Below are 21,530 nucleotides of genomic sequence, written 5' to 3' on the forward strand. Positions count from 1 at the left end.
GCTGTTCTCAGCCCTGTACCCTGGAGATTCTGAAACAGGGGTGTGTGTGTGTGTGTGTGTGTGTGTGCCATTCTCAACCCTGTGTCCTGGCAACTGTGCAACGGGTTTGTGTGGTTGTGTGTGTGTGTGTGCTGTTCTCAGCCCTGTGCCCTGGTGACTGTGAAACCAGTGTGTATGTGTGTCTGTATGTGTGGGAGTGCTGAACTCAGTCCTGTGCCCAGGAGACTGTGCAACCAGTTTGTGTGTGTGTGTGTGTGTGTGTGTGTGTGTGTGCTGTTCTCAGCCCTGTCGCCAGGTGACTGTGCAACGAGTTTGTGTGGTTGTGTGTGTCTGTTCTATTCTCAGCCCTGTGTCCTGGAGACTGTGCAACCAGTTTTTGTGTGTGTGTGTGCCATTCTCATCAATGTGCCCTGGCAAATATGCAATCAGTTTGTGTGTGTGTGTGTGTGTGTGTGTGTGCGCTATTCTCAGCCCTGTGCCATGCCAACTGTGCAATGATTTGTGTGTGTATGTGTGTAGGTGTGTGTGCCATTCTGAGCCTTGTGCCCTGGCGAGTGTGCAACCAGTTTGTGTATATGTCTGTTTGTCTGTGTGTGTGTGCTGTTCTCAGCCCTGTGCCTGGCGACTGTGCACAGGTTTGTGTGTCTGTGTGTATGTGTGTGAGAGCTGTTTTAAGCCCTTTGATCTGGCGACAGTGAAACCAGTGTGTGTGTGTGTGTGTGTGTGTGTGCCATCTGAACCCTGTGCCCTGGTGACTGTGCAACTGGTTTGTGTGTTTGTGTGTGAGTGTATGTGTGCTGTTCTCAGCCCTGTACCCTGGCAACTGTGCAACCTGTTCGTGTGTGTGTGTCCGTGTGTGTTAGATCTCTTCTGAGCCCTGTGACTTGGCGACTGTGCAACCAGTTTTATGTGTATGTGTATGTGTGTGTGTGAGTGCCATTCTCAGCCGTGTGACTGGCGACTGTGCAACCGGTGTGTGTGTGTGTGTGTGTGTGTGAATGCTGTTCTCAGGCCTGTGACCTGGCAACTGTGCCACAGGTCTGTGTGTGTGTGTGTGTGTGTGTGTGTAAATTCTCAGCCCTTTGCCCTGGTGGCTGTACAACCGATTTGTGTGTGTGTGTGTTTGTCGTGTTCTCAGCTCTGTGCCCTGGCAACAGTGAAACTGGTTGTGCCTGTGTGTGTGTGTGTGTGTTGTGTGTGCATTTCTCAGCCGTGTGCTCTGGCAACTGTGCAACCGGTTTGTTCATGTGTGTGTGTGTGTGTGTGTGTGTGTGTGTGTGTGTGCCATTCTCAGCTCTGTGCTCTGGTGACTGTGCAACCGGTTTGTATGTGTGTGTGTGTTTGTGTGTGTGTGAGTCTATGTATGAGTGCCATGCTTAGCCTTGTGCACTGGCAAATGTTCAACCGGTTTTTGTAAGTGTGTGTGTGTGTGTGCTCTTCTAAGCCCTGTGCCCTTGCAACTGTGCACCTAGTTTGTGTCTTTGTGCTTGTGCGTGCGCTGTTCTCAGCTCTGTGCCCTGGCTACTGTGCAGCCAGTTTGTGTCTGTGTGTCTGTGTGTGTGTATGTGCTGTTCTCAGCCCTGTGCCCTGACAACTGTACAACCGGTTTGTGTGTGTGCTGTTCTCATCCCTGTGCCCTGGCCACAGTGCAACTAGTTTATGTGTGCGTGTGTGTGTGTGTGCTCTTCACAGGATTGTGCTCTGGCAACTGTGAACCCGGTTTATATATGTTTGTGTGAGTGTGTGTGTGTGTGTTTGTGTTCTGTTCTCAGCCCTGTACAGTGGCGACTGTGCAACTGGTTTGTATGTGTGTGTGTGTGTCTGTGTGTGTGTGTTAGAGCTGTTCTGAGCTTTGTGCCTTGGCGACAGTGCAACCGGTTTATGTGTATGTGTATGTGTGTGTTGGAGTATGTGTGTGTGCCGTTCTCAGGCCTGTGCCTGGTGAGTGTGCAACTGGTGTGTGTGTGAGTGTGTGTGTGCTGTTCTCAGCCCTGTGCCCTGTGACAGTGTAACCGGTTTGTGCATGTGTGTGTGTGTTTTTGTGTGCCATTCTCAACACTTTGTCGTGGCGACATTGCAAATGGTTGTGTGTGTGTTTTTCTGTGTGAATGTGCCATGGGTTTGTGTGAGTGTGTGTGTGTGTGTGTGTGTGTGTGTGTGTATGTGCCATTCTCATCCCCATGCCCTGGCGACTATACAACTAGTTTGTGTCTGTGTGTGTGTGTGTGTGCCGTTCTCAGCCCTGTGCCTGGTGACTGTGCAACCGGTGTGTGTGTGTGTGTGCTGTTCTCAGCCCTGTGCCCTGGTGGCAGTTCAACCGGTTTGTCTGTGTGTGTGTGTGTGTGTGTGTGCGTGTGTGTGCCATTCTCAGCCCTGTGCCCTGGCGACTGTGCACCCTGTTTGTTTGTGTGTGTGTGTGCGCGTGCGTATGTGTGTGTGCCATTCTCAGTTCTGTGTCCTGGTGACTGTGCAAACCGTTTGTGTGTGTGTGTGTGTGTGAGTGTCTGTGTGTGCCATTCTCAGGCCTGTGCTTGGTGACTGTGCAACCAGTATGTGTCTGTGTGTGTGTGCTGCTCTCAGCCCTGTGCCCTGGCGACAGTTCAAACGGTTTGTGTGTGTGTTTATGTGTGTGTGCTCTTCTCAGCCCTGTGCACTGGTGACTGTACAACTAGTTTGTGTGTGTGTGTGTATGCTTGGGGGTGCTGATCTCATCCCTGTGCTCTGGCTACCACTACCCTCTCGGTCGTTGGTCTAGATTTGGGCCAGTAGCCTGTGAGTGGCTTACAGCCTAGGGCCCCTCCTGTTTGGCTTATCACCCAGGGCCGGTTCACCATGTCCTGGGCTGTCTGCCACCCATTTCTTCAGCTCCAGACCACCCTACACACACCAGCCCCTGCTCCCCAACCATCACCCTCACTCCCCACCCCCAAAGAGCTAGTGGGCCCCACAGGTTTACTGCAGCCTCTGCCACCATTGCGCACCACTTGCTGTGCTATTATGTCTCGTCCCTTCACATCTGCACCAGCTGGGGATCAGGGCCAGGCCCAAGAGGAGAGAGTGAGGCAGTCAGAGGAAGGAGGGAGCATCCTGGGACCCCAGACCTTTTTAATTGTGAGCCCAGGTGCTCAGTGGGCAGGGGCCCCACAGTCTGTCTTTGTGATGCTGTGCATAGCCTGGACCTTCCAGCCACCAATTGTTACGCCAGGCAAAGAGGCAACCCTCTTCAGGGTGGAGGCAGTGGAGGACAGCAAGGCCCTGGTAGATGAAGACGTGGTGGGGATCGAGTGGGAGTTTCAACTATTGGCGGAAGACAGCACCAAGGAGGTAGAGGTTGTGACAGATGACGAGCAGCAACAGGGGTTCTCCCAGGAGCTGGAGGAAAAAACGGTGGAGGAGCAGGGCTGGGAGAGGCCTGGAGGCCCGAGTGAGCTTCCAGCGCTAGATAAGCTGCAGGCACTGGCCGCCCTTCGGGTGGAACTGAGCTCTGAACATGAGAAAAACCACAGGGCCTACATTCGATTCATGCACAAGAGCCATCAAAGGAGGAAGAGTCACTTGGCTTGGAGGAGTGCCATCATCCAGGGCATCCCTGGCTTCTGGGCCAAAGCTGTATCCTTTTTGCTGCTTCTTGGCGTCCGCTGCTCAGGAGGAGGAGGAGAAAGAGCAGGAGGAGTGTTAGGGGCGAGGGCACTGGAGGCCCCTGAAGGAAGTGTGGTCCTGGGCAATTGGCAGGCTCTAAAGGGACACCCCAGTAGAATCTGGGCAGGGCCACACCTGTGTTGGAGCCATGACTTTGAGTCTCTCCTTCTGGCCTGCATCTGAGAAGGAGCAGCACCTGAGGCCTCTAAGTCAGGAATGACCAGAGACAGTTCACCAGATGAGCCTTGGCAGACAGTTCTCATTGTAAATGTAGAGGTTCCCAGGAAATAGCTGAGACATGGGAGTCTCATTCTCTCTCTCTCTCTCTCTCTCTCTCTCACACACACACACACACACACACACACACACATACACCCACACACACCAACCCCTTTGCTTTCAGACATGGTTTGTTACAATGACTACAAGTCTGAAAATGTAAGCAGTGACATGCCACTACCCAGCATACACAGGTCTGGAGGAGAACAGTAGCGGTCAGAAACAGCCCCTGCTTAGAGAATGCAGATCACCTCAGATGCAGAACACCACAAAAAACCCACAACTGCCAGGAGCCAGCATGGGAGACCCCACCCATGACAAGGTCATGTGGGAGAGGTCTGACAGGCAAGGCGAGTCAGGACTCGAGGGCCCCCCCTGGACCTGCTTGAGCATCTACCCCCAAACCAGAATCTGTCTGTTTTACAACTTTCACAAACTCCTCTGATATTAACGAGGATACCCACGAGGGGGGATATCCACGACCACCTTTCTCTGAAGGAAATCAACTTAGAGCTCTAGTTAATAACTCTCCTGGGTACAGTGGGTGTGTTCCAATTCAAATCCCTTGGATAGCTTTCTAACTTGCCTGATAGGTTTTCCCAGACTCTTAACAGCTACACATGTGATTATTCACAGCCTCCCAACCACAAGAGGTATGGGAGGCTTAAGATAGTCCAACAATGCAGAGCTTCTCGGGGAGTTAAAATCATTAGAATAGAACTAGTAGAGGATTTATTTGTTGAGCTAACCCTTGCTGCCAAGTTTCCATACCCCTTACCCACTATGTCCCTGGGAGTATATCGATTAATATAGTTGGTATATAGAAATATAAGTAGTAGCTTTGATGTTAACAACCTTAGACCCTTGAGTTAATAAATTCTTTCCTTGTTATCCCCCACTGCTCCTGTTGCCCTATAGGAATGCAATTCTATCTAGTCCTTTCAGGGAGTGGCGCCAAACTTTAGAAAAATAAACCTTTGGAGAAAATAAGTTTTTCTGGTTGCATAACCTTTATCACAAGAACAATGTTAGCAGACCTCCTGGCCAGAAGATGATATAAATCACCTAAAGCCTTAGTGTATAATAAGTTTGCAGAAAGAAAGCCTGGTTTCGATAAGGATCAAGGACTGCTGACCTCGCATGACTCTGCACCCTCTATTATCTTTTATGTACAACTTAGGGTATAAAAGCTCCTTTTGAAAATAAAGCTACAGGCCTTGCTCATCAGGCTTGTTCTCCCTGTGTCATTCTTGTTTCCTTTTCTCTCCTTTTCTCTCTCTGTTCTTCCTTCAGGATGACGAATTGGAGCGTGGGTGTCCTCTGAGTCCACTTACCTGCCCGGGCTTCTAAGACTCAATCGGGAGGACACCTAGCGTCTTCAGGGAAAGGATGCTCTGCGTCTTCACCCCACTGAGAGGGCGCCTGTGGCCTCCGTGGACAGTGCAATATGGTGTCACGGGCTTTATTTATTTATTATTATTTATTTCTGTGTAAACCAGATAGATCAAGCCTCTTTCTCTCCCCTCTGCTGTCCTTTCACCGACGCCATTCTCCTGAGGGAATCCCTGGATCCAACCGGGGCTGGACCCCGGTACAGAGCCATGAGTGTGCCTGATGGTATGGAAGGGCCTGAGGACAACAGTGGTAGCCCGGCAAGCAGAAGTTCCCGGCATCCTTGCAGATGCCTGTTCTGGTGTCCTTCTTCCACCCGAGATTACGGCTGATGCTCCTGGCTCTTCTTGGCTCGGCATGTGGCCTGAAAGCAGATTATGAACCACCCTCAAGTTTGCATCATGATCAGCAACCAAGATAAAGACTTTCTCAGCTACATGATTGACTTGAAGGTCAGTGAGGGAGACTGAGGATGGCTGGGTATGGGACTTGGCAGAGAGTAGGAGGATCACGTTATCCATGTTCCTGCACTGTGAGTCTTTGGAGAGGCGTCGTGGAAGCTGTTAATGTCTGCCTGGGAGGCAAGTTGAGGCCCGTATAAGCTTGCACCTTTCCCTCCTCCCTATTCTGGCTGGTGCAGGTGCAGAGATATCCACGGTTCCGCTGCAAGCTGATCTTTTCCTTTTGGGAGAACCCCTACTTCTTGAACACGGTGATCATTAAAAAGTATTACCTTGACATCACTGGTAAAACGTGCCTCCCTGGGTGATGAGTGTGGGTGTGCAGGGTTGTGGATAACCCATCTTCAGGATCCACCCCAGTTTCCCTGTCTTTTTGCAGGTCATAGGGCATGTTGTTCCACTCCAGTCCACTGGATCTGGGGCTTTGAACGGGGAGCACTCAGCCACAAGTTGCACACCAGGAGCCTTAAGTTTCTCAACTGGTTGTCAGGCTACAACTGCTCAGAATTGAACAGGATTGCTGAGGTGGGGATACTTTGGGCCTGCACACAATTGGTGATTGATGTTGGAGTTCTTCGCTGCTCATGGGATGGTTCAGGGCCTGGTCAGTCCCGGGCTGACCTTGCTTGTGTTGCCAGCAGATCATCAATGAAGACGTATGGAATGATCCCCTGAAGTACTACTCCAGGGAGGAAGTTTCCTCCATGAGAGGTAACTGACAGAAACACATATGGTGAGGGGGTCTGGAGGTGGGCTGAGAAGAGATAGTCGTGTAGTAGCCATGACACTGTCCTTTCCCAAACGGGGTTGCTCAGGCTCGTGGAAGCTGGCTGTGGAGCCTGAATTTGAGCCATGCATGTAGAAGGTGGCCTCCTGAGACTTGAGGCTTGAGGACTCATTGTGTCCGTGAGTGCAGCAAGCCTCCCTCACGTCAGCTGTTGTTGCAGTGCAAGAGTCCTAGATGATAGTACCAGAGGCAGGGTGAGTTAAGTTTCTTTGTCAGAATCATTCTTCCATGGGTCCTGCCATCCCCGGGATTCCTGCTGCTGACTGAGGTGAGATTGCCTGGGCCCTTCACTCCTGCCCCTTACCCTGGGAAGGCCTATCATTGAAAGGGTGTCCTCTCTAGGGTCCCAGTGCACCTGTGTGCTGACTTTGGGATCTTGTGTGAATTTCCACATCCACCACTTGGTATCTCATCACCACCTGACATGCTGCACTGGAAGCAGCTTCAGGGTGCCTTGGGAAAATACGGAAGAGATCGTGGGGGAGGTGGACAGGGAGACCAAAGGGCAGGGCATGGTGCCTACTGACGCCATCTCCAACATTGTTAGACATGAGCGTCTTCACCTCCTGAAATATCTGTGTTCCCCGTTTGCGTTTGTGTCCCCATGCCGAGCATGTGTGTGTATGCATGCATGTGCCTGTGTTGTCTGTGTTTATTTGGATGTGTGTGAATGTTTCCAGCCCAGGGCAGACGCAGAGATGAAGGTGACAGGAGAGGAGGTTTCAAGGAACCAGAAGAGGAGGCAGGAGGCATCCCCAGTCTCAAGGTGGTTGGTTGCCGTATTTTCACAGTGACCCTGTCCTGGATGGTAATGAGGAAAGGACGGCCAGTGATAACTCTGGACCATGGCTCCAGAAATCTTGAATTAGACCAAATACAAAACACATTCACCATTTCCACCATGTTAATGTGTGTTTGGACCGGGAAGAGGGGGTGCATGGTCTGAGGATTCACCCAGGGCAAATCAGGTAGGGTGGGGCTTTGAAACCACTGCCTGTGAAGCCTTCGGTCTGTGGGGACTTGGGCTGGGCTGTGGAAATGGTGGATGTGGTTACAGCATGACCCGGGATGGTGAGGAGGCTAAGGTCCTGCAGAGATGGGCAGCGATTCAAAGGAGAAAGAGGCACAGATTGCCTGCTGCACTGGAGACTTGTTCCACAAACGTGAGAAGGAGACATGAGAAGAACACAAACGTGTTCAAGGAGAAGGGAAGGTCCTTGAACAGTGCAGCACATCAACCAGCAAGCTCCCTCCCCGAAGGTGGTACACACTGGCACGTGGCAACACAAAACGCAAGATGTGCTAAAGTAAGCTGTATGTGCAAAACCACAGGAATCCTAGGAGAGACAGGGTATGAGCGTGGCATCCCTCCAGGCACTTCCAGCCTCCCTGGCAATGCAGAAAGGTGAGGAAAGCGCAGGAGTGGGTGTACATGTGTGCCTCTCTGCCAGGGTGTGCCTGCGAGGGAGGGAACAGGGAGGAAGCAAGAATGGTGGGCTAATTGGATGTCCCAAGGCACCTCAGGAGAGTGGGAGACACAGAAGCCCCTGGGAGCAGTTTGAGCCTGCGGGTTTTCAGGGACTAGGGTCTAGGCAATTAGCAGTCCTGCCAAAGATACTCCATGGCTTATGCTGAAAGTCCTAATGTGTATTCCTTCTTTCCTCTGGGGTCTTGCCTCTGGCTTTGGGGGCCTGAGGGGCAAAGGTGTGCATCTGCCCCTGAGGGAGGAGGTTTCTGACAGTATCGCTGAAGCAGAATTTCTGATTTTGTCTGCACCAGGTGACACTCAGAAGGACCTTGCCTTCCAGGTGACCGGTTTGGATGCCCCTGGGCCCAACCGGGTCTGGCTTCCTTGGCACATGGGCTGTGTAGGCAAGCAGGGATGCCTGACTGTAGGGAGTCCTACCTGGGTCTAACAAGAGCAACTGAAAGAGAGTCTTGGCATTTAGCAAATCAGTGAGGCCTTGGTGGTTCAAACCCTCTTGGTGCATTTCAAATAGAAAAGCTGCTTTCTGCCCAAGGGAGGCATGAGCTGTGGGCCCAGAGCGGGCAGGTTTCCCAGGGCATCATCTGATCAGGGACTCTGTGTATCTGTGTAGTGTTAAACAGAGGGGATGACGTGTAGGGATGCCACTTTACCTGTACAACCTCAGGACTTGTATCAGAAGAGAGCCTGTATCTGTGTGCACCTTCTTCAGAACACTGGATCAGAACCAGGCCTATCACAGTCACAGTATCTTTGGCCTTTCCAGCTACATGGAGATAGCACTTGGGGACACAGGTAGACAGTTGCACACATAAAGCTACACAGATAGAAAGAACAGGGGGCCTCACTCAGAATGTTGTGGGCCCTAAGGGGTGGTAGGCAAGCAACAGGGACACAAGATTGACAAGGAATGACCTAGATAGGTGCACACTGAAAAGCAGTTCTCCAACTCAGAAGAGCTCAGAGGTCCTTGTTTTCTGGTCCCCTGGCATGCACAGGCAGTGGATCAGGCCAACGTGACTGGTACCATGAAGCTGTCCAAGGTGATGGGAGAATGCAGAACACAGGTTCATGTCACTCAGGTGTCCAGGGCGAGCCCTTCCAACCCTGCCCGATTCTCTGCAGGTCGGTACCTGTCATGAGCAAATGCCAAGATTTTGTAACTTTTGAGGATAAGCCACAGAGTTAGAAGTGCAACCTGACATGATCGATGAGCAAGTGAAAGAAAACAACCAGGACAAAAAAAGTCGGGTGCTTACCAAAGTTCATTTTCCCAGAGCAGAAAGCCTATACTTCTGCATATGTGCAACTTTCCTCTCAGGGATGTTACTGTGTACACACGCACGTGTGTACACATGTGTGCCCAGAAGTGCCTACCAGTACACTTGTGAGTATGAGCTGTGGGAACTTACCTAGCCAGGTGATGGAAGTTGGATAGTGAAAACAGGAAGGTCTTAGGGAAAGGTACATGGACTCTGGCCAGCAGAAGCCCTGAAGCCAGGGAATCGATCCCTGTAATCTCACTGAGTGAACAAGTTCTAAATGGAAGCACAGTGGTGCACCCAGGATGCCTGGCAGAAAGGAGAGGCAGGAGGGAAGAGCCTGGGGAGTGTGCAGAGGAAAGTCCACTATACCTGCAATTTATGAAAAGTCAAAAATGTACCTAATGAGCTGGAAGGAGAAACTACCTAATTAATGGAATTATTTAGCTGAGGAGATTTCCAGCCAAACAGCCAAAAGTACTGCCTGGTTTCCTCTTGCTGCCTATAGTAAAATATGAAGGGAAATTAAAAAAAAAAAAAAACTTTAAGAAAAAGACTATTAAAAAATGAGACAGAATTTGCTGATTTGGAAATTTTTCAGTCTTTTAAGATGACCGAAGATGCTAAAATTAATGGCTATCAAGCAAAGATCATATCCAGGGCATTAGAGTAAGGTGGTCCAAATATAACATTGTACATCATCTATATGTCAGTTCTTAATATATTTTTTTAATTAACTTGCTCTAAAGATTTGTGTGATGGTAAAATTCTCTGTTAAGCCTCAGAAAGGTGGAAGGGGATGTTAATGGCATTATTTAGTCAGGCCAATGCCCTCCAAAGAGTTTAGACGTGTAACTCAGAGATCACTTCAGTCACACAATACGACTTCTACTAAGTTTCAGAGTGTTATCCCTCAGCCATCTCAGCAGAAAACCAAGGCAAAATAGGCCTATGAAGACATGTGTGATTGTGGTTTTAGAGTGGGGTGCTTTTGAAGAACACCAGTAAGATTATCAGGAGGCACACCAAGTTTTTATGATAACATATTTAAGTTTAGCTTAGATTGAAAGGACCAACAACAATACAAAATAAGAGAACTCTGGACTTCTACCTTCGACAAGCAGGAAGCAGACTAGGGAGACTGTTTCACTGTATCAACCTTTCATGCAATGGAATCATGTTAGAGGGCAGAATTAAAAAGTCAGAGACCGAAGCTTAGAAGTTTCCAGGCCTTGAATCCTAATCCAAGGACTGCCAACAAGAACCCGTGGGATTTCAGAATTGCTACTATTGACTCCCATCTCCCCTCCTCTTTCTGGAACAGGAGTGTCTATGAAGGTTATCTATGCCTGACCCACCACTGTATGTTGGCTGTTAAAGTGAGCAGATTGACTCATGCCTTTTGTTCACAGATCCTCAGGTCTAGAGGAACTATACTTGTATAATTTGAACTGTTGTATTGGAGAAGACTCGAGAGTCTCTTGGACTGCAAGGAGATCAAACCAGTCAATCCTAAAGTAAATCAGTCCTGCATATTCATTGGAAGGACTGATCCTGAATCTGCATCTCCAATACTTTGGCTACCTGATGCAAAGAACTGACTCATTGGAAAATACTCTGATGAGGGAAAGCTTGAAGGCAGGAGGACGAGGGGACGTGAGAGGATGAGATGGTTGGATGTCATAAACAACTCAATGGATCTTGAGTTTGAGTAATCCCCCAGAGTTGATGATGGGCAGGGAAGACTGTCCTGCTGCAGCCCATGGGGTCGCAAAGAGTAGGACACAAGTGAGCGACTGAATACTTGAGATATTGCACAACTGGACCCTGATACATATCTGGACCTGACTTAAATGACAAGGTCCTGAACTTCAAGTTAATGCTATAATGGATAAAATCTTTGAAAGCATTGGCAGGAAAATGCATTTGGGACATACAAGTATGTAAACAATTTGTGGCCATGTGTGTACCACGTGATTTTAAATTATGTCCACAAATCCTTACCATCAAGGGTGGATCTTATACTCCACTTCACATGTGGGCTGGACTTAGTGGCTCATTTCTAACGTTAGAATATTGTAGAAATGAAAATGAAGTGTCTGAGACTAGGTCATAAAAGGCACTGCATCCTCCTTGCTCATCCTCTTGGGTCACTCACTCTAGAAGCCTTCTTATCTTGAGAACACTCAGGTAGCCCAGCAGAGAGGTCCATGTGAAAGAACTTAGGCTTTCTCCTAACAGACAGCAAGGAAACTGGTTTCAACAGCTATGTGAGTAATCCATCTTGGAAGGAAATCCACCAGCTCATGTCAAGGCTTCAGAGGAGGGCAATCTCATGAAACCCGGAGCCAGAACATTCAGCTGAATTACTCCTGGACTCCCAACTTTCAGCAGCGGTATGAGATAATATTGTTTTAAGCTATTAGTTTGGGGGTAATTTGTTATGCAGCAGTAGTTCACTAATGCACTGCCAACTTTGGGCAATGTCTTTATCCAGGGGTGCCTGTCAATTTAGTTCAATCTAAGCCAGAGCCTGCTATGTGAGCTTAGTAAAAATACCCCACCCTTGATCTGACCACCCTCAGTATCAGATCAAATTTCTTGTCACTCACCTCAATATCTTATCAGCCTTGCCTAGCCTCAGCAATGATCCTCTCAGTTTAACCAGAATCCACCCTCACCCATCAGTTCAATTCAGTTCAGTAGCTCAGTCGTGTTCAACTCTTTGCATCCCCATGAATCGCAGCATGCCAGGTCTCCCTGTCCATCACGAACTCCCAGAGTTCACTCAGAGTTCACTCAGACTCACTCCATCGAGTCAGTGATGCCATCCAGCCACCTCATCCTCTGCCGCCCTGTTCTCCTCCTGCCCACAGTCCCTCCCAGCATCAGTCTTTTCCAATGAGTCAACTCTTCGCATGAAATGGCCAAAGTACTAGAGTTTCAGCTTTAGCATCGTTACTTCCAAAGTAATCCCAGGGCTGATCTCCCTCAGAATCCTTACGGTCCTCTTAATAAGTTTCCATCCACTGACACCCACCCTGTTATTGTTGTTGTTCATTGCTTTTCAGTCCCCCAGTCTCTTTGCAACACCATGGACCCGCCCTATTGCTTAGCTATAAATCCCAGCTGTGTTCCTGCTGTAGTCAGACTCGAGCTCAATCTCTCTACCCCATTATAAGACTCTGCTGTAGTAGTCTTACCTTGAATAAAGTTTTTCTTACCACCTTTGCTGCTGCTAAGTCACTTCAGTCATCTCGACTCTGTGCGACCCCATAGACAGCAGCCCACCAGGCTCACCCACCCTGGGATTCTCCAGGCAAGAACACTGGAGTGGGTTGCCATTTCCTTCTCCAATGCATGAAAGGGAAGAGGAAGTTAATTCCAATACTAGAAATGAGAATGGAATGAGATTCTGAGAGGATAATATTCAACCCTGAGTGGAATGACTTTTGTTTCAGGAAGAGTCCAGTCAAGCAAAAACCTGGGGAAAGAAAGGGAGGAAGAAAGGAAAGAAAGAGGAAGAGAGAAGGGGAAGAAAGGAAGAAAAAGAAAGAAAGGAGAAAGAAAGAAAAGTAAATGTCTCAACAGATGTTGTAAACTATCCAATAAAACAATTTTCTTTAAATTTTAAAAATAGAAATAGAAATTTGTAGCCATATACTCATTGCATTTGATGGTACTAAGAACAAGAAAACCCATTTACATATCATGCTTAGAAGTCCTGGCCAACACAATAAGATTAGTTTAAAAAAAAAAAAAAACTAAAAATATACCATGTTATTTGTAAAAAGAAAAACAGAAGAAATAATTTAAAAAAACGTTTTATTTCTATAAATACTAATTTTACTTACAAGTCTTTGGCAACATGAATTAAATATTAAATTTTATCTGAGAGAGCAAGCAAAATAGAATCCTCCTGTCCCCTTCTCCTCCTGCCCCCAATCCCTCCCAGCAGTAGTTGGCAATAAATAACAACTTGTATTCTTTAGGAGCATACTTCAGAGCAAATAACAGTAACAATATTGATAACACTAAGGAAGAATAAAAACACATAACTAAACCATTTCATATTTTTACTATAGAAATAGAATAAATGAGCTACATATATAAAAGTCTGCACGTTTAATTATACATAGAAGTTTTCACCTGAGACCAGAACATCACACACTCTTTCTGCAAAAGTGGTTTAAGCTTACACTTAACAAAGTGCTTTGGCCTAAGCAAACTAACTGGAAAGTCCTAGTAAAATATTTAAAGTGTAAATCAACCAGTCAAGCATGGAGTAAATAAATACAATAGACTTTACACTCAGAAAATTACCTAAAATGCAGACAAGACTCGCTACAGCTTAGTCATCTGTAGTCCTTCCTGTTCAGTTCTGAAAGGGATGCTAAGCCCTTGGTGATTATCACTTCCCAGCATTTTGTGAAAGCTTAGAGAATTTAAATAAATTGAGGAAGGGTGAAAAAAGAGTGGGGAGAGATAAGGAGGAGAAAGGAAGGGAAAACGAGATATTTCTCCTGGCATAGGTCTACAGCCAGGATCCCAGGTTCCTTGAATTGTGCACAGATTGTTTGTTACCTGTGCCGGAAGTGGAGAAGAGATGGCATTAAAACATACCTGCTGCTGCTGCTGCTAAGTTGCTTCAGTCGTGTCCGAATCTGTGCAACCCCAGAGCCAGCAGCCCACCAGGCGTCCGCATCCCTGGGATTCTCCAAGCAAGAACACTGGAGTGGGTTGCCATTTCCTCCAGTGCATGAAAGTGAAAAGTGAAAGTGAAGTCGCTCAGTTGTGTTCAACTCTAGAGACCCCATGGACTGCAGCCAACCAGGCTCCTCCATCCATGGGATTTTCCAGGCAAAAGTACTAGAGTGGCATGCCATTGCCCTCTCCAAGACATGCGTAAGGAGACTCAACTCCAGGAACCCACAGAGGCAGTGAAGTGTACTGATGTTCAGGAACCAATACTTGGAGGGTACCCCGCAGGTCTGTCAATGGGACCTTGGAGACCATAAGTAAAAATTTTCCACAAGTATAATCACAGATTAGTTCGATAGATTAGAGCAAGGAGAATAACTCTATGACCTGATAAATACCGAATTAAACGAGACAATTCTTGCACATCAGACTGTATCAAGTAAGACCAAAATTCAGTATGAGTTTGATAAAATGGGAAATTACACACACAAAGAATTAATTGTTAACCACAATACATTTGTGTCCAAGGCAAGATAAGACACAACACTGAAATCTTCATATGTTCAACTAGGGTAAGACACAGGTAACTGGAAAAGGTAAGGAAAAGCTCTATAAAGGGTTTAATCACCCTGAACCATTTTTATCCACTACATTTACTATTCTCGGACAACTCCATTGTAGTTTAAGAGTAAGAGAACTAAATTTAGCCCAATTCATAAATCTAACAGATTCCCTGTGTTTGAGCCTTTTCAGTTAAAACTATGGGTCAAGGACAAATCAAACTAGATGTCAAGGCTTTTTTCCCTTGAGAATCTTAACTTGCTTTACTATTGTGACTTAGACAGACATGGCTACTTCACTGTGACTAAAGGCCAGCCAAATGGGAAAGGGGATGGAATGAATCAAATTACCCTTTTGATCACTCAACAGGAGATCCACGGGCACCAGGCCTCATTCTGTTAACTATCTCTGCTTCTGCAACTGTAGTCAATGATACACAGGGCTTGTTTGATGCTTACAGGATCCCCTCACCAACCACAGGCATTTCAATGGTTGGCTTCCTTGAGATGTCCCTGGGGTAGGTAAAGACACTCTGAGACAGTGTTCCTTCTGCCTTGGCTCCATGCCTGGAGTGAATGTGTGTCTCTTCCTCAACTGGGACAAGAAGTCACAGCTCTCCACTGACTAAATCCCTTATCTGCTTCAAACTCACATCACAGATTCTCCATCAACTTCTCCACACCAGGCTTTTGGAGCCAGGTTATCTTAGATCAGCAAAACAGAGGCACTTCGGAGAGTTCAGCAGCACAGGGGACTATACCATAAGAAAGTCATTCCAATCTGGCTGTATAGTTAATACTGAGATCTTGAAGGCATGAAAACAGTTGAAAATTACGTTTCTAAAACACTCAACAGATTATATGTATAGCAGAGGTTTTGAACTTACAAACAACATGAAATACCGAAATAGGTTGTTACTTTTCCTCTCTCCCCCTCTCTCATTCTTTCTCTCACACACACGTGAGCACATACTTTTTTACATATTAAGATAATTATATGAAAAACAGGTAATATATTTTTAAATAACATCTCAACATTCAGGTTAATTAAAACTGTTCTTCATGAATTAAAAAAAAAAACATAAATTACCCATTGGTTTCACTATATTTGATACTATTGAATACTGCTATAATTTAGATTTTTTTGTTCTTAATGGGGATTTTAAATTTGACTGAAATACTTGCTTCAGACTTACTGAAAGTAGAATTAAGGGTTTTTTTTTTTTTCAACTCCTACTTTTAGATTGGGGTGGGGGGTGATGGTTCAGAATCAGATGTGTTCACAGTAATGGATGGTACTTCCACCAATCCTGGTTGAAGAGGTTCCAGTGATACCTGAATAACAACTTTTGTTTCAGGAGGTAATCCTTTTAGCTGCTTAGGCTTCTTAAACATTTGTTTAGCTGTTTAGGCTTCTTAAACAATGGGTCTTGTGCTCCATTTTCTCTTTGTAAGTTAAAAACTGTAGCCAACATTTGGAACACTGGTGAAAACTCTTTACCCAGTGCCCTCTATAATGACACATGTATGGTGTTGCAGTTTTAAAAATTTTGAGACAAAACGGACAAAGCAGATTCTTAGTGTTACCATGGTATGCTTTGAATTGTGCATCCACATCTGCAAAGACTGATGATCTGTAATTGCAAACCTGGCATACATAGGGCATTTCGCCAGGCTTATGATTGTCTTTCATGTGCTATAAGAGAACCTGATCTGTCTCAAAGGACAACTCACAGATTTTACAGTCTGCAGAGGGCTTCTGGGAAATGTGAATACTTTCAGTGTGACACTGCAGCTGGAAGGGAGTAGGAAACTGGTGGTGGCAGTGCTGGCAGGAGGTGTGGTTTTTCCAGCTGTCACCTCTCTGCCTTTCAAGTCCCAAATGGTGCTTCATGTGATTCAGAAACTTGACGTTTTTTAGAACTTTCAAGCAGCTGAGGCATTTAAAGGCTGTGTGAGTTTTCGGTTCTGGCTGCCCATCTCCTATACGCTGTCCATAGTAGAAGTCACCAAGTAACACAATCAGATTTCCTTCTGTGGGATCAACAATCTTGTTTTGACTTGCTAAACTTGGAAAGTCAGTTTTTTTCAGCCCATTTTTCCCTAAAGGACTTACAGGCTTACAATGAGCATTGTCCTTTGGAAAAGCTGTTGGATGAGGTTCTCCATTCTGAACATGGCTTAATGAGGTATGAACACTGTCTGGTGTGCTTTGCTCAGTAGTCACTGTATGAAAAATACCAGAAAGGGATAAAGCTAAAGAATGTCCCCTATAATTCCATCACTGTGTTTAGGCCTTTTGGGATCTGTGCTATTTGTTTCAGAAGTGGAAAGTAGCTTTGATACACGAGGACTTTTATTCATATCTCCTGAAGAAACTGCTGTTTCTACTGGAGGCTGCAATGAACCTGTGAAGATAATCAAAGGAGAATATAATTCTGAAACGCTATTAGGCACTATTTGTGGTGAAATATTTTATAATCAGCTTCAGACAAAGGCTCAACAATGATAGGACTATCTGTTGATCTTGATTCAGAATCAGAACCTGGCAAGACAGTCCGTGCTGCTGATGAGGGAGTCGCATGACTAACAGGCTGTAATTTGTGAGCATTATCTTTCTTGAAGTGATCACACATTTTTCTCCTTGAACATGAACCTGGGGTAACTCTGTTCAATGTTTGAAATGACTGGTTTTGAATTTGAGGTCATCCCAAAACAGATCACATCAGCATTTTTATTTACATGTTCTACCCCAACAAAGATCAGTTCAGCATCTTCATCATCTACTTGTTTGGTTTCTCCTACACTTTTCTGTGGTTCTGGCTCTTGTTCTTCACATAACATACATGGTGGTTCCATATTTTAAATATTTTTTTTTATTCTTGAAGGGCGTGGCCACCAATCCCAGTGCTTTCTTTATATAACCTGCCACCTAAGTATAAACATACTACATATTAGTTAAGTACAGAAAAATGCTGTATTTGATTATCTCCAAAACTCTAGGTAGTTATAAACACCATTATCTTACAGATGAAGACACTGAGTATCAAAGAGGCTAAATGACAGCTGAAAAACCTATAAGTCTACATGACTCTAGAATCAGAGCATTGTCCCATGTTGATTTTAATCTCTTCTATTTTAAAAAAAAGAAAGAAGGAAAGAAAAGGAAAAAAAACACAAAACACCACTGATCATTAGGTGAAATTACATGTAAAGGATGAGTATTTTTTACAAAAGCACTATTGTACAGTGTTTAGAAACATGGACTTTGGAGTCAAAGAAGATTGAGCTGGAATTCTAAGTTAGCCACACACCAGCTGCATCTTTTTGGGCAAATTTATAACTTTTTAATGTGTTTCTGTATCTTAAAGACAAACATGCTTATTTCTTAGACTTAAAGTTAACAGCTCTTTTAAAAAAGCATCAGCTATTTAATGGCATCTTGTTTTGTAGTAAAATTGGAAGAAAACGTATCTTAAATGCACATTACAACTGATTCACACATACTAATTTCATAAATGTTAATACAGAAAATAGGTAGCAGATTCAAAGTATAAAGTATCTAGACATAGTTAACAAACAGCATAATTCAATGTCAAGCACTTAATACAGGCCTAGCAAATTGAGAATGAACTCTCTTGATAATCTCACCCCAATTCCACACTGATATATTCTAAATTTCTGCCTCTAATCCTGACTAAACTTAAATCCAACAATGCTTCATCCTTCATTTCACATGTCTCTTCCCCACATAGCATGCAAAGTGATGCCAATATTTCTCTAATACCAGTATTATACAGAGACATCACACACACACACACACACACACACACACACACACACACACAACCAATATCCCTTATGAATATAGAGGCAAGAGTACTCAACAAAATACTGGCAAAAAAAATCTAACAACATATAAAAAAGATCATATACCATGATCACGTGGGATTTATGCAGGTGTGCAAAGTTGGTTCATTATATGAAAGTCAATCAACATAATGCCATTTTAATACAATAAAGGACCAAAAACACATATGCTTACAGAAAAAGCATTTCCCTGAACCCAGCACCTTTTCATAATAGGCGTTATAAAAAACACTTAAGGTAGGAGGAGCTAAGATGGCGGAGGAGTAGGACGGGGAGAACACTTTCTCCCCCACAAATTCATCAAAAGAACATTTAAATGCTGAGTAAATTCCACAAAACAACTTCTGAATGCCGGCAGAGGACATCAGGCTTCCAGAAAAGCAACCCAAGTCCTTGAAAGGAGAGAGAAGAAATACAGCTCCACTCACCAGAACACCGACACAAGCTTCCCTAACCAAGAAACCTTGACAAGCCACCTGTACAAACCCACACAGAGCGAGGAAACACCACAATAAAGAGAACTCCACAAACTGCCAGAATACAGAAAGGACACCCCAAACTCAGCAATTTAAACAAGATGAAGAGACAGAGGAATACCCACCAGATAAAGGAACAGGATAAATGCCCACCAAACCAAACAAAAGAGGAAGAGATAGGGAATCTACCTGATAAAGAATTCAGAATAATGATAGTGAAATTGATCCAAAATCTTGAAATCAAAATGGAATCACAGATAAATAGCTTGGAGGCAAAGATTGAGAAGATGCAAGAAAGGTTTAACAAGGACCTAGAAGAAATAAAAGAGAGTCAATATAAAATGAATAATGCAATAAATGAAATTAAAAACACTCGGGAGGCAACAATTAGTAGAATAACAGAGGCAGAAGATAGGATTAGTGAATTAGAAGATAGAATGGTAGAAATTAATGAATCAGAGAGGATAAAAGAAAAACAAATGAAAAGAAATGAGGACAATCTCAGAGACCTCCAGGACAATATTAAACACTACAACATTCGAATCATAGGGGTCCCAGAAGAAGAAGACAAAAAGAAAGACCATGAGAAAATACTTGAGGAGATAATAGTTGAAAACTTCCCTAAAATGGGGAAGGAAATAATCACCCAAGTCCAAGAAACCCAGAGAGTCCCAAACAGGATAAACCCAAGGCGAAACACCCCAAGACACATATTAATCAAATTAACAAAGATCAAACAAAAAGAACAAATATTAAAAGCAGCAAGGGAAAAACAACAAATAACACACAAGGGAATTCCCATAAGGATAACAGCTGATCTTTAAATAGAAACTCTTCAAGCCAGGAGCGAATGGCAAGACATACTTAAAGTGATGAAAGAAAATAACCTACAGCCCAGATTATTGTATCCAGCAAGGTTCTCATTCAAGTATGAAGGAGAAATCAAAAGCTTTCCAGACAAGCAAAAGCTGAGAGAATTCAGCACCACCAAACCAGCTCTCCAACCAATACTAAAGGATTTTCTCTAGACAGGAAACACAAAAAGAATGTATAAACTCGAACCCAAAACAACAAAGTAAATGCAACAGGATCATACATATCAGTAATTACCTTAAATGTAAATGGGTTGAATGCCACAACCAAAAGACAAAGACTGGCTGAATGGATACAAAAACAAGACCCCTACATATGTTGTCTACAAGAGACCCACCTCAAAACAGGGGACACATACAGACTGAAAGTGAAGGGCTGGAAAAAGATTTTTCATGCAAATAGGGAGCAAAAGAAAGCAGGAGTAGCAATACTTATATCAGATAAAATAGACATTAAAACAAAGGCTGTGAAAAGACACAAAGATGGTCACTACATAATGATCAAAGGTTTAATCCAAGAAGAAGATATAACAATTATAAATATATATGCACCCAACACGGGAGTGCCGCAATATGTAAGACAAATGCTAACAAGTATGAAAGGACAAATTAACAATAACACAATAAGAGTGGGAGACTTTAATACCCCACTCACACCTATGGATAGATCAACTAAACAGAAAATTCACACGGAAACACAAACGTTAAACAATACAATAGACCAGGTAGACCTAATTGATATCTATAGGACATTTCATCCCAAAACAATGAATTTCACCGTTTTCTCAAGCGCACATGGAATCTTTATGATACTAGTGAGATATATTTGGTAGGAGCCATTATAAATGTCACTACAAAGTGCCTTTTAAAGAATACAAGAGACTGACCATATGACCTGGGAGCTCCACTCCTAAGAATGTATATTAAAAAAGAAGAAGAACAAAATATTTTTGGAAAACAAAAACATGTAAGTCAACCATGTAGTGCAGGAAGATTAACAACATCCTATAATGGCTGATACTCTTGCCTGGAAAATCCCACGGACAGAGGAACCTTGTAGGCTGCTGTCCATGGGGTTGCAGAGTCGGACAGGATTTAGTGAATTCCTTTTCAATATTTACTTTCATGCGTTGGAGAAAGAAATGGCAACCCACTCTAGTGTTCTTGCTTGGAGAATCCCAGGGATGCGGGAGCCTGGTGGGCTCCTGTCTTGTCAGTTCGCACAGTCGGACACAACTGAAGTGACTTAGCAGCAGCAGCAGCAGCATACATGAAAAACCAGGCTTCCCTTGTGGCTCAGCCTGTAAAGAATGTGCCTGCAATGCTGGAGACCTGGTTTCGATCCCTGGGTGGGGAAGATCCCCTGGAGAAGGAAAAGGCTATTCACTCCAGTATTCTGGCCTGGAGAAGTCCATGGGCTGTATAATCTATGGGATTGCAAAGAGTCTGACACGACTGAGTGACTTTCACTACCACTACTGTACATGAAAATCAAGAAACTGATGCAGCCACTATTGAAAACAGTAAGCAGTGCTTTTATTATAATAATAATAATACATTTTTTTTTACTGAAGGGTAATTGCTTTACAGAATTTTGTTGCTTTCTTTGAAACCTCAATGTGAATCAGCCATATGATACATATATCCCCTCCTTTTGAACCTCCTGCCCATCATCTCCTTCCCCGGTATAGAGTTTTTTAAAACTCCAAAAATACAGTTACTATATGATCCCACAGTAACACTAC

General features: G+C 44.7%; 1 protein-coding gene and 1 pseudogene across 1 annotated transcript; one reads left to right on the forward strand and one right to left on the reverse strand.

The window, feature by feature from the left end:
• Positions 1–2,934: 2,934 nt before the first annotated feature.
• LOC132344636 (testis-specific Y-encoded protein 1-like) lies at positions 2,935–6,490 on the forward strand. Its single transcript, XM_059884291.1, has 6 exons — positions 2,935–3,121; positions 3,173–3,609; positions 5,685–5,762; positions 5,951–6,056; positions 6,151–6,296; positions 6,413–6,490. The coding sequence occupies exons 1-6, from the start codon at positions 2,998–3,000 to the stop codon at positions 6,488–6,490; spliced, it is 969 nt and encodes a 322-aa protein (XP_059740274.1). The 5' UTR covers positions 2,935–2,997.
• A 1,018-nt stretch (positions 6,491–7,508) lies between these two features.
• LOC132344445 (zinc finger protein 280B-like) lies at positions 7,509–17,058 on the reverse strand (annotated as a pseudogene).
• Between the last annotated feature and the right edge of the window lie 4,472 nt (positions 17,059–21,530).

This window comes from Bos taurus, chromosome Y (genome assembly GCF_002263795.3).
Source record: "Bos taurus isolate L1 Dominette 01449 registration number 42190680 breed Hereford chromosome Y, ARS-UCD2.0, whole genome shotgun sequence".
In the NCBI taxonomy this organism is placed as follows: domain Eukaryota; kingdom Metazoa; phylum Chordata; class Mammalia; order Artiodactyla; family Bovidae; genus Bos; species Bos taurus.

What these genes read in the sequence shown, in the direction of transcription:
- LOC132344636 (XM_059884291.1), top strand. Translation starts at nt 2,998, where the DNA reads ATGTCTCGTCCCTTCACATCTGCACCAGCTGGGGATCAGGGCCAGGCC. An exon ending in CTTTTTAATTGTGAGCCCAG is followed by an intron (nt 3,122 to 3,172) that starts GTGCTCAGTGGG and finishes TGCTGTGCATAG; the next exon opens with CCTGGACCTTCCAGCCACCA. An exon ending in GTATTACCTTGACATCACTG is followed by an intron (nt 6,057 to 6,150) that starts GTAAAACGTGCC and finishes GTCTTTTTGCAG; the next exon opens with GTCATAGGGCATGTTGTTCC.